Source organism: Cupressus sempervirens, chromosome 4 (assembly GCF_028749045.1).
Source record: "Cupressus sempervirens isolate cs-2001-9-10 chromosome 4, ASM2874904v1, whole genome shotgun sequence".
Classification (NCBI taxonomy): domain Eukaryota; kingdom Viridiplantae; phylum Streptophyta; class Pinopsida; order Cupressales; family Cupressaceae; genus Cupressus; species Cupressus sempervirens.
In genome coordinates this window covers 457,783,758-457,796,263 of record NC_143121.1, presented here as the reverse complement: position 1 = coordinate 457,796,263, position 12,506 = coordinate 457,783,758, and the positions used below count along the sequence as shown (strand labels likewise).

At 36.0% G+C, this 12,506-nt stretch overlaps 1 protein-coding gene across 2 annotated transcripts; it reads left to right on the top strand.

The window, feature by feature from the left end:
- Positions 1–1,001: 1,001 nt before the first annotated feature.
- On the top strand, positions 1,002–12,084 carry LOC149561954 (protein PHR1-LIKE 1-like). Of its 2 annotated transcripts, XM_089825481.1 has the most exons (8): positions 1,136–2,026; positions 2,408–2,600; positions 2,716–2,792; positions 2,900–2,939; positions 8,503–8,557; positions 11,256–11,325; positions 11,413–11,488; positions 11,582–12,084. In XM_089825481.1, exons 1-8 carry the CDS (start codon positions 1,412–1,414, stop codon positions 11,650–11,652), a joined length of 1,197 nt encoding a protein of 398 aa, XP_089681607.1. In that variant the 5' UTR covers positions 1,136–1,411; the 3' UTR covers positions 11,653–12,084. The 2 variants fall into 2 exon arrangements, with proteins under 2 accessions (XP_089681606.1, XP_089681607.1); XM_089825480.1 differs by having other exon boundaries at positions 1,002–2,026; positions 11,413–12,084.
- The last annotated feature ends 422 nt before the right edge of the window (positions 12,085–12,506 follow it).

Genomic DNA, 12,506 nt, shown 5'->3' with positions numbered 1-12,506 from the left:
CCATTGTCCAAGCTATGGGTTGATCACTTTCTTCTATTCCCTCTCTCAAAGTGACAATACTTGACTTCTTCCAGCCTCCTTGCTTGTCCTATAAAAAATCCACATTGGTCTCCATCCTTTATTGCTATAACTTTGATGTTTTCCTTCTATGTCCTCTTTTAAATTGATTCATGCTCTTGTCTTGTATTCCTCCTACATGACTCATAGGCTTGCCCTTTAAGGTAACTACTACTTTTCCTTCTCTACAATCCTCCATTTTCACTTCGGGCCTACCACACATCGTCCCTACAAGAATATCACTCTAGTTTTCCCCTACAAGATGACTACTCAGTTTTATATTTCCATTCTTCCTTTGATCACTTGTGGGACTACCAGAGACTACAATTGGTCTTCGACCATTGCTCTCATATGCTTCTTTAGGACAATTGCCTAGTTTTCCTCCTTGTATTTTTCATCACTCTTATGTGCTCCAAGACACTAATTAATATAATGTCTCCCTTAAAGAAAATTGAATCTTGGTGTTCACTACGAAAGCTAAATGATCTACCAATTGGTCACAATACTTTTGACTATATCCATGGAGATTTTAACACTTGTCATAGTATCAAAGGAGTATAAATTCTAGAATTAGATTCAAGATTTTAAAAGTAAGAAGTTGCATAAAAATAACAATTAAGTTATGTAATTTTTTTAATATTCTTTCAATTCAGTATCATAATTTTTTGATTTTTTAAAATTGTCTTATTTTTAATATAAATATCTATTCCTTACACACTATCTAAAACATCATTGTCATTCACTCCCTATCTTCAATTATATATAGAAAAGATAAACATCATTTTTAATTTATTTTTAAAGATTTCTAACAACTTCTCACTTAAATTAATATAATATTAGGATCCATTAGACTGGTAATTTCTCTATTTTTAAATAATTTTTAATCCCTTAAATATATATTGAGGATTACATTAAAAACATGGCTGACATACCCTAATTACATTAGAAATGGTGGGTTATCTCTTAATTTCCGTCGGGTGGAAGGAGAGACGGGGCATTTGAGACTCGTTTATAGCTCGTTTATAACTTATTGCGAGGGTTGAGATTACAAAGTTGGTATTACTCGATTATAGCTCTTGACAGCTAGAGAAAGAGAAGGCACTTGGCGCATTCACTCGATCTCTACGACGCCATTTCAACGCAACAAGTAGCTTTTTAAACGTAAGCACAATCAAATCTCACCAGACCGCCCTGCAAAAATTAAAAAATTTCCCCTTCAGAAGGATAAAGAAACATGTTACACGAAAGAAATCTTGTTCGGGATTGAAAACTTCTGTAACACACGGATCGAAATCGTCTTCATTTCATATATTTTAGCATTAATTGCAGGTGATAGAATTTTTTCTTGCACGTAATGATGACCAGGAAAGCAGCGGGCATAAGTTATATGGGAGGGAACACCGCGGTTGCCTTCCCTGGCGCTGGTTCTTATCCTTACCAGGATCACTGCTATACGGATTGTTCCCCGTTTATGCTGAATTCCTCTCCTACGAAAGAGTTGAATAATCAGGGGTTTGCTCTGGCTACAATGGATGTCCCTGTTTCAACCTCCTTCTATTCAGGGCTTTACCACTCTTCACAGAAGGAACCACAACAATTTGGTAGGTTTTCTCCTATGTTTCGGATGCCAAAGCCTCCGAACCAATTCCCTCAATTCTCGACGAATAATAATGAACAGAGTCCAGGAACAGTGGATCAATTGCATGATTTATTGGTCTTAAGCGATGAAGTGCCATTGCCAGAATGCAGCAGCCAAAGCCAAAGGCATAATCGTCAACATCAGCATAATCATCATGGTGGTCATCTCAGTAATGAGGGTAGTGGAATTGTTGATGATCAATATTACACAATGCAGACCGAGTGGCAGAATCAGCCATGGCAGCAGACTTTTTCTCCAGCTGATGATAATTTGGGCGCTGGCTGGAATGATTCTGTGAATACTGACAACACTTCAAGCCCTGCTTTAAATGTAAGCTACCTTCATTTATCTGTCTTTGCGTATAATCTTGCATATAAGAGCTAGGATTCAAACACAAAACCTCCCATTTACATGCCAGGCTGAGCTACAGCCCCTCTGCACTCCAGAGCATGCATTGAAAGAACCCCCTCGCAGTTCAGAACGCCCAAAATTGTATGTTATATGTGGTTTTAGATGTTAATCCACATATAACAACGAACCGGCCGTTAAGCTTTACTATGCACAACCTGAATCGTTGGATTCTTCCAACAATTGTGACGAGTTGCTGTTTCTATGTATTGCTAGTCGCTTGATGCTGACATAAATATTATACCCCTGTTGTTTCCAGTAGCCTGATGCTGACATAATTATTGTACTCATTTCCTTGTGTAGATTGCCCATCGGGCATCAAGGGAATTCCCATTAGGATTGTTGCCCCAGCAACCACAGCTTTGTCAGCAGAATGTGGGCCCTGTTGGAGGCAACCAATCCCAAGCTGCAGAGGGCAACAAGAAAAGGATGAAGTGGACTCCAGAACTCCATGAGCGATTTGTGGAAGCTGTGAATCGACTCGGGGGTGCTGATAGTGAGTAGTAGTAATTCTAAGACCCACATTTATTGTAAGAATTTGTTTGGTCAATTCTAAGTTAGAGTCCACACTATTGACTCTTATTTACTGAATTGCTGCAACTGGAATGTAGGAGCTACCCCAAAAGGCGTTTTGAAAATTATGAATTTGGACAGTTTAACAATTTACCATGTGAAAAGCCATCTGCAGGTTTGTTTGGCATTCAGAAAAATGTTTATATTCCTATAGCTTGGCAATTGTTTGATAGAGGTCCATGTTAATACTGAATTTATTGGTCTACTACTTGATTTTTGCAGAAATATCGGTTTGCCAAATTTATTCCAAACTACGGAGAAGGTAAAGTTTCCATCAAGTGATATATGACATTATCTGGTTTTCTCTAATAGAGTATTCCTGCTTTTGGAATTTAATTTGATGTGATCCGTCTGTATAATTTGAGATTTCTTATGAAAATTTAGTCTAGTATGCTGGTTTTATTTGAAGGCCAGCAAACAGGAATTCAAAATGTAAGAGTGCATGGAAAATTCTTAACGTTCAATCTATTTCACAGTTTTTGTCTAAAAATGTATTATTGAGAGGCATTTAGTATTTTATGAATATGCTCTGTTCCATTAATCAATTGACTCCCATTATTATTCTTCCACTTCGTGTCATTGTTGCTGCTGCTGCTTGTTGCTTTTTGTCTTGTATTTTCACCACCATGGTGGTGATTAGAAGCTGCTATATTTTCATATGTTTCTTAATGGTCATTAAGAGCTTAGTATAGCTACTGATTACAAGATTAACAACCATTAATAAGTTTGAAAGATGTTTTCAGCCATTGTTGAGATGATTCTATCATGAAAAGTTTTGAACTGTCCTCAAGGTTTGAGATTTTAATTATTCCTTTTGATTATCAAAGAGGTTTCAGTTCAGGATCCAACTGTGTCTGAGCATTGCAATAATTTAGAATGCATAATTTGTTCGTAGCTGTATAATCTTCTGAGTCATTCTTGAGAAGCTCATTGCTATGATAGTGCTGGCTTCTCGCTAAGAAACTACAGTTGCAAGGGACCAACAACACTAAGATAACATGTCATCTTAAGAAGAATGCATGGCAATGAAAATACAAATAAACAAATAACTGAAAATCCAGGCAAAAACAGAAATGAGACTGCAACTGGAGCAGTCTCAAAATCTGATGTAACTGAATCCTATGCTCCTTTATGTTCATTTACAGATTAGTCTCAGTAGGGCTCTCAGGTTCAGGGGACAGGAATTCACCACATAACGGCTCAACATTTCCAACTGTAGTTGCCGGATATAAGAAACATCCAAAGATTTTCCAAAATATTTGTGTTCTTGTAAGGCGTTAATTTTCTCAATTCCATATTGGCACAACATTGGGCTTGTTTTGTAAGAGAACCTAAAGACATCTCTTGTCATAAGCTAGATTTTCTATAACATTCCTCTGAACAACCTTTTGAACATAAATGGTAGTTCTTATTGACCCTTAGTCCACAAACACGTAAATGGTAGTTGTCTAATTAGTAATTTCTCTACGTAATTGTATTTTTAGGACTTGGTATATTTATTCCACTCTTGCTGACTCCTTCAGTATACCTTTCTGCTATGTTACCCAATGTCCTAGGGCTCTATGCATCTGATGCAGATGCACACACTGGTTTGCTTGGATGCGTGCTGGTAGCAGTTGAGAATTTTCCTGTTCAAGATGGGTGTATTGTTGCACTATCAATTGACACTTAACATTTATCTTTGACATTTGGCATTGATCGATGATGAAGCATCATATTATCAAATGATTTAGTTTTACAATTCTGTATATCTTAAATAAAATTTTTGTGTACACCTACATGTGTACAAACCAAATGCATCCAAATCCCCCCCCCCCAAAAAAAAAAAATTCCACACATCCATGAACCGGGTTCTCACACTTGCATCCATTTCTACACCCAAACCAGTAACATAGCCTTTCTGCTATGGCAGATGACAGGCAACACCAAAGGTCTACTGAAAACGTTTTAACAATAGAAGTTCTTCGTGTCAGGCATGAAGACCTGATAGAAGTCACGTTAAAGAAGCCCAAAACTCTATGAACTTCTTGTTAAAATATGAGTGAAAAAACTGAAACAAGATAGAAAATGGTCTGGTATTGGGATCAAACAGCTCGGAAAAAGATATAGTCAGACTGTGCTTCCTCGTGACAGTGTCTTTTCCTTTGTGCCAGTGGATTGTATCCTTACTAAATGAAATAGCATTCAAAACTTTATCTGTAGAAAAAGACTCCTAGAAAATTAATTTTCTTATTGTAGGGAATTAGGGTGATAACGGGGACCATTATGGGGTTGACCACTACCTTAATTAACTTTATCTCTGTTAATATCCTCTTTTGAACCTTGGAATAATATAGGATCTTGCTAAGTCAAGGGCATTGGTGGTCAATTTAAGTGAATGCCCTAGCTAGCAAGAAAAGATTCTTTTAGCAGATGCTGCTTAAATTCTCTACGAGTCTTTTTCTTGTGCTAATGGTCCCATGATATTTATGGCTCTCTGCTTATCTGCACACACTTCTATTTTAGGTAAATGTGCCGAATAACCAATATTTATGGAAGTAAAAACTAGAGGGAAATGTTAAAAAAGGATGGAATGATTAAGCAGTGGCTGCATATTTCAAGCATGCCCCTATTCACCCACAATATAAATTCTAAGTCCTAAGTTGTTGCTGCTCCCCCTTTTTAGGAGAATATTCCATGTTATACCTTATGATTGAAAAATAAGTGGCAAGCAGTTGCATGGTACCACAAGGCAAAGGAAGTATCGTAGAAGTTATGCAAAAGACCTTTAAGCTTCATCTAGGATCAGCTGAGTCAACCAGTTGCCTCTTCCTGTTAGTGCTTAAATAATAATATTGAATCTTCCTTGCACCTCCAACTTTGTGAAACCTTTCTTAATTGTGATGTGAAGATCTTCAAGCTAAGTTATCAGTCCTTATATGGGTTTGGTTACATGTGTAGGGATATGGTATGGTGGTTCGCCAATGGTTTTGTCCCATGTTCCATAGGACTTGGTCATGGCTGTACAAATATTTATAAAGATTCTAACCATGTAAACAAAATTAATCATATAATGGACTTAAACAAATTCAACTACAGAATAGTACCGAAGGATGATAGTCTGATGCTATAAGCCAAAAAATCAAAATGGTTTATAAAGTTGTATCTTCTAGTAAATATAGGATAATAGACAGTAGTCAAACTACATAGGACACATAGAAACTCAAAATAAGTCATTGTATTGCTCTTCAGGAAGTGCATCAACATCATTGATCACATTTTGAAAAAAGCTAGAAGCCTAACAATGAAATTTGAAAAAGTTATGTATGGACATGCCTAGCAAGAAGTGAATTGGATATCTTGGGCAGTAAGGGTGTAGATTTGGATGCTTTAATTTCCTTGACCAAATCCATGGTGGATGATTGTTCAAAATCAGGTTGGTTGTAAGATGTGGATCCCGCCACTTAACAAGGTCCATTTTCATCCTAGAAGTATCTGCAGCCCATTTGGGAACTGTGTGAAATCTATGACCAGCTAAGTGTAAAAGGAAGCAGAAATCTCTTAATGTTACCTAGACACGGGGAGATGGTGGTCATGATGCAATAGATTAAAGGCTAGATCTTGAGTAGAAGCTTAATTAGATCCAAAATAAAATAAAATTAGCTTCAACACTATAATTAGAAGTGAACAAATCTGAGGAATTTTGGCTAATCTGGTTGGACAATTGGGCACCTTCACTTCATTCATCAACTTGAAGCTGTATGATTAGTGAGGATGGAAGGCTATTAGCAACTGATTATCTTGTGAATGTCCTCTTCCATTCTGGAAGTATCTAGGTTTATTTTTGCTCGCTTGAAATCTTAGGTAACTTGAAATCCTAAAGAAGCAGAATATCAGGGAATATTAAATTCTCTAATCTAGCCATACACTACCCAGGTTCAAGATGAGCATTAATCCTTTTTTTTTCCCAAAATATTATGAGGTTTCTTGAAGTTTCATTACCAGAAGACAAATGGATCATATATTTTAAATTTATATCTAGAGAATATTTCCTGCTGCAGAAAGGTGACAAAATGGGTCATCAATATTCTTGAGAAACAAAAACTTCCAGAGTCCTACTTATGTTTGCTAGATACAGATTGTTTGCATCAGGTAAGGACAATGCACCAAATTCAGTGAGATACAGCAGCTTTAATGGTTCATCCTATTTTCATTTGTTTGGAGAGAACCTCATGCAAAGAATGTAAAGTTCTTCCACTCTGAAACCTTTTTTTCCCAATCTCTTTGATTTATAGTTTTGTGCTTTTGTTTTCATGAATCTATACAGTGACCAAGAATATAGCAGCCCTAGTAGACAGATTACTGCATAAATTTAGCAGTGTCTATTTCAAGAAGATTCAGAATAGAAGAGTTGAAAAACTCACAATCACCCAAATATATTACCTGAACAATCTGGAAAATAAGTTAACTCTTGAAGCTTAGCCTAAGGCATTCCCAATTCTGCTTCTCTAAGATCTATTTGATTGAATTTAAAATAAAAGTAGTATTCCTTTGTGGTTCAACTAGTCAGAGAGCCATTGAAAAACCTAGCAGTAGCAGGACCTTATTGGGAGGAATCTGCCTTTGAGTATTGTACTGTGGGCTCTATTGCTTATTGAATCAGACCATAAGAAGGCATAGAAAAATAACCCTGCTTCTGGTTACCTGTCTCGAGGGCAAGTCACAGACCAATTTGCTTGTTCTTATTCAGGTGAGCAATCTTCAAGCCTTTGTTGTGGGACTGAGTGCTTTCTATAAGCATTTTGAATTCCATGCCAGATCAAGTATCCCAATATCATTTGAGGCACATTTTTTCTGTGTCAATAAATGCCCTTCATTTGGCTCATGAGATATTGCCAATATATTTTTCTCTGTGTCAGGAATGAGTTATTGAAATATTGCATTTCTAAATTCATCAGTAATGGACAGGAACACAGGATACATTTTTTGCAACCAACATCCTCTTGCATTCGAGAAATCATTATTCCATCCATATCAGAAAAAGTGTGTTCATTTGATTTATCATTTCCTCCCATCCAGGCACTATAATAGAATTCTGTCTTTAATTCTTCAAATATAATTCAGAAAATTCTTGACTTCATTCATGCTCAATACAATCTGTAAAAGAATCAATGAAAAACCACATTAAGGAAAAGAACACAGAGATGAACTAAAAGCTAGTGCCAATATAAAAGGGGTAGATTTTCAAGATAGCAGGTCATCACCTCATGTTAAAAAATGGAAGTTAGCAAGGAAAGCTAACAAAAAGTAAGAAAGAAGGAGAAAATCGTATGGACACTCAGAAAGAACATAATGTGAAACCAGTAAGTAGATGTCGCAGACCCAGAGACAAGACAGTAGAGAGGTATGCGAAATGTAGCTTGGAACAGCAGGTTTGTTCCCAATGCACAGAAACTCAAACAGCTAAATTAATCATACCGCTAACTTCTGAATAACAAAATCACAAAAAGATAACTAGCATCATTCAAAAGGTTATTTCTGGAAGCTTTCAAGTTCCAACAGAAAATTATATGAAAGTTGTCACTCAATAATGTTGAAGTTGAGTTGCTTGAATCGCATGCACTATAATTTGTCCTTTGCCTTAATGTCAGGATTCCTTGAGGTTTGATGCTTTGAAATAACTGTGTCTAGATTTTTTTTATCCTTCATACTATGGCTCCTATCTTTAAGTGTTTCACATTGTATTTTTACTATTGTATATGGTGGAATGTATATGCTATGGATTAGTTTCAAAACTTATCAATGTATTATTTCTTATTTACTAAATTTTACATTTTTCTTAACAGGGAAGGCAGAGAAGAGGAGAAATTCCCTTGAAGCCTCAACATTGGACCCAAAAACGTAAGCCTAAATGTTGCTTTACATGACTTTCTTTCTTTAACTTATCCTTTCTGCTTTTTTTGTTGGATTAGTATCTTTGTTATGAGTTTGTCTTTTTTGCCCCTGCAATTTACTTATTGTCTGAAATAACATCTAGTTACATGCACATAGATGAATTTGATATGATACTTTTGAGGGTTGTATCATACAATGAGCTAGATTATCCAGGGATGCATCCCCTGTTATTTTTTTAGGCATCCCTATCCCAAGGATAGGGGACACCTAGGGGACATATTGACAAAACTCTCTCTAAATAACACAAATTTAGCATAAGCATTCTGCATATTCTTATATTTTAAGGTTCTTTAATGTATATGTGCATACTTTATCCATTCTTTCATATAAATATTTCATATTTCCCTACATATTTTAATTTTCCCTATTTTTATATAGTCGATCCCTTTTCCATCTGCTAGCCATTTCCAAAATTGGCAAAAACATTTGTCATCCCAGAATTTGTCCCCTTGCCCTTTGCCATCCCCGTCCCAAAAACTTGGGATCAGCAACTATGTTCCACGGAGTTTTCGGGACGGGGACGTTTTAGGGGACGGGGACGTGTTTCCGGTACGGGTACGGGTCGAAGCCAAAATTTAGGGGACGGGACATCAAGGGACGGCGATTAAAAACATAGGGGATTTTTTTAATATAGAGACAAAATTCAAATATTTATATCATAACATTGATAAACCATTCACCATAGACATTTTAGAAGATAAATACATGGAATATTATCAAATGGCAAATACTAAGTGCTTCCATTATAACAATATCACATACATATATAGCAAAAATTAAAATGCCTAAAGGCTTCAAGTATCATGCTGAAATCAGAATGAAATAAAGAGAAGTCCAACTAAAATAGTTAGTAAATAGTAAATACCAAACGCAATCTTTCCTCACTAAACACAATCTTTGCTCATTGCTGCTACCGCTCTTATGTTTTTTTTCCTTCCTCTTAGCAAGTATGTTAAATCGAAAAATGAGTAGAAGAGTTAGTGTTTTAATGGACCAAATATGGGTTGCATATTGTTATTATGTCTTTAAGATGACTAGGGGCCACACGAACAACAAAAATTAGAAAAAAATATTTTTTTGGGGATGGTTTGCCTTTACCAGATTGACTGGAAAAAAGGGGATGGCCAGTAGTTTCGGGGACGGATAGGGGACGGCAAAACCGTCTCCGATACTGCTGGCCGTCCCCAAGTTTCCTGCCAAAAAAAATTGGCTGTTTCGGGGATGTTTCTAAATTTTTCAAAAAGGGGACGACTCAAGGGACGGCCAAAATCCGTTCCTGCGTCCCCGTTTCATCCCCGATACGGGTACGAGGGTAAAACCCCAGGAAACGCGTCCCCATGGAGCATAGATCAGCAATAATTGCAGGGCTATTTAATGAGTTATACATGGTTTGCAGTAGTATTTACATTTGCATTATCTTTATCTTGTGTATTTTGGGCTTATGAACCTAAGTACAAGAGAGAAAATGACATAAATTGTAAAAAATGTTTTATCTATCCAATTTGGTAAGTGAGAGGCACACCATTCACTCTACAAAAGTATAGGAAGAATAAGAGTTCTGTCAACTTTTGTATCTAATTTGTAAATGCATAGATGCTCTTGATCACATATGCATAACTAGTGTCTAGGTATGAGATGCATCTCTACATTGAGTCTTCGGAAGTTCTTTTGTCCTTTTCCATACAGAATGTCGCTTCAGGAACCAAAACCAAGCATTAAAGGTGGAATATGTTCCACATATGTGTCTCTTTCTCCATTTTACAACTTCGAATAAATGTTAGGAAGAACTGTACAAAGGAGCTCTCATGCTAGTGAACAAGCTGTGAAAATTGCCCATTGCCAGATGCTTGCATGAAGAAGAAGCCACTTTTAAGTTTTCAAAGTATAAAAGGTGCAATCTATTGATGTGGCATGTTTCCTTGATCCAAATAAGTCTTAACTTGCATCAGTGTCGCAAGATTTTCATTTTTATAATGTCGACATTTCTGTTTTCATTCTATGGATTTTAGAGTTCTTAGATTTTCTCCTGATACAACTTTTTTAGTATGAAGTCAAGCATCATGATAGAACTGCCTTTTATGTCCATTTAAATTCAAATTACTTACCAGTTCTACTCTCATATTTTGCTATACATTACAAAGTATTGATTAGGTTATGGGCATAGTGGTCTACATTAAGACAAATGTAGCTTAGAATCATTTTTTGGAGTAGGTACTAATCCATTCATATTGAAAAGTTGAAAACTATGTAGCATATGCATAAAACTGACGACACAACCTTTACAAGAATTCCAATTTATTGATCATTAGAATATCACTATGCTTTTGAAACCATGAAACATTGGCCACAATGATAGTTGACCATGGAGAATTAGAATGTGATCAATATTTGGTACCCTTTGTATGTATAATTTGCATTTGTTCTTTAGAAGCTTGTTTTGTAACTATTTGCCAATTTATGTTATCTGTTGCATGATTTGTCTTTCTAGCAGAATTCTGTGAAATGTTATTATAGAAAATTGTCTGGCACATCTAGCTTATCTAGCTCGTGCGAAAGTTGAGGTTGTTTAAGATGTTAAATCCCTGATCTTTCTTGGACCGTTCTCTGGAAGGCTGCATAAGAGTGATGACTTTGTTTTATACAGGGGTACACAAATTACAGAAGCACTTATTATACAGTTGGATGTTCAGAAGAAGTTGCATGAACAGCTCGAGGTATGAGCTCTTTTTTAATGGGACACCTAGCACAGGTATATATAATAATTGAGCTTGTAATCCTGAAACCTTTTTGCACTGTTACAGAGTCAAAGGAATTTACAATTACAGATGGAAAAGTTGCTACAGGAAATGCAAGAAAAATCAAGTGGCCTACTGAAAGGCAAGATCCCCTCTGCTCATGATTGTGAGAGCCCATCAGTTCAACTTTCAGTTGATCCCATTTCTAATGTTTCAAATAATTCGAATCTTTCAGCTTCACATTCGGAGATGACATCAAAAACTAGTGATGAGCACAATACATCTCATTGTTCAGTCAAGAAATAATTCACTGTAGATTACACAAAGTCAGCAATGAGGAAAATTTCAATATTAAAAGCTCTACCAGAGATTCCTAAGAAATGAACTCCATGGAAAAACAATCAATTGGCATACATATGTAATGGATTTCATGAAGTGCTGATTTGAAATCATTGATGAAGACAATCAGCAGAAGTCATATTTACAATTTGAAATCCTATATGTTTTGAGTCTTGACAAATAAACGTGGGCCATTTCTTTTAATGGCTGCAGTGATGCATTGGGAAAGGTTTCATTACTGATTAGTGTAAGTTACTGATTGTGGATTGCTCTGACCACAAAAGTGATCTCAATGTATGCAAATACAAGACTACGGAAACTTTTAAAAGTTGTACACAATAATCTCAATTTCAAAGCATTTAAAGAAGAAGCAATCTTTGGCATTTGGAAAAAGAAAAATATTTGAAAGCCCCTAGGAACCTTTACTAGCACAATTTTGAGTTTTCACTGTTTAATCCCGTTTGTTTTTTATTATTCCAGCACGATTTAATGATAAGGAGATACCAGACTTCTAGAGAGTATGAAACTTACAAAGTTTGCAAATACCATTTGGCATTGTTTGGTGCTAGAACTTTTTCTTCAATTAAAAACTAATCCCGTACTTAATCACATTGCTCAAGATTTCGAATTGAGTGTAGCATCTGGAAGGTAGCTATGGTTTTGATACTTTCAAGGAATTTTAATTGTAATAAATCGAATATATTCAATATGAAGTTGAGACGGGGGATGTCTTAGAAGTTTGGTTCCTGGGTATATGTAAGACTTAGATTGAAGTTATGGACCTGAAAAATGCAATAATATGATTTTCTTTGATGTTTTCA

Excerpts from the sequence above, each read along its gene's own strand:
- LOC149561954 (XM_089825480.1), top strand. The coding sequence starts at position 1,412 with ATGATGACCAGGAAAGCAGCGGGCATAAGTTATATGGGAGGGAACACC. Across the intron at positions 2,601-2,715 it reads TCGACTCGGGGGTGCTGATA|GAGCTACCCCAAAAGGCGTT; the intron begins GTGAGTAGTAGT and ends ACTGGAATGTAG. Across the intron at positions 2,940-8,502 it reads TATTCCAAACTACGGAGAAG|GGAAGGCAGAGAAGAGGAGA; the intron begins GTAAAGTTTCCA and ends TTTTCTTAACAG.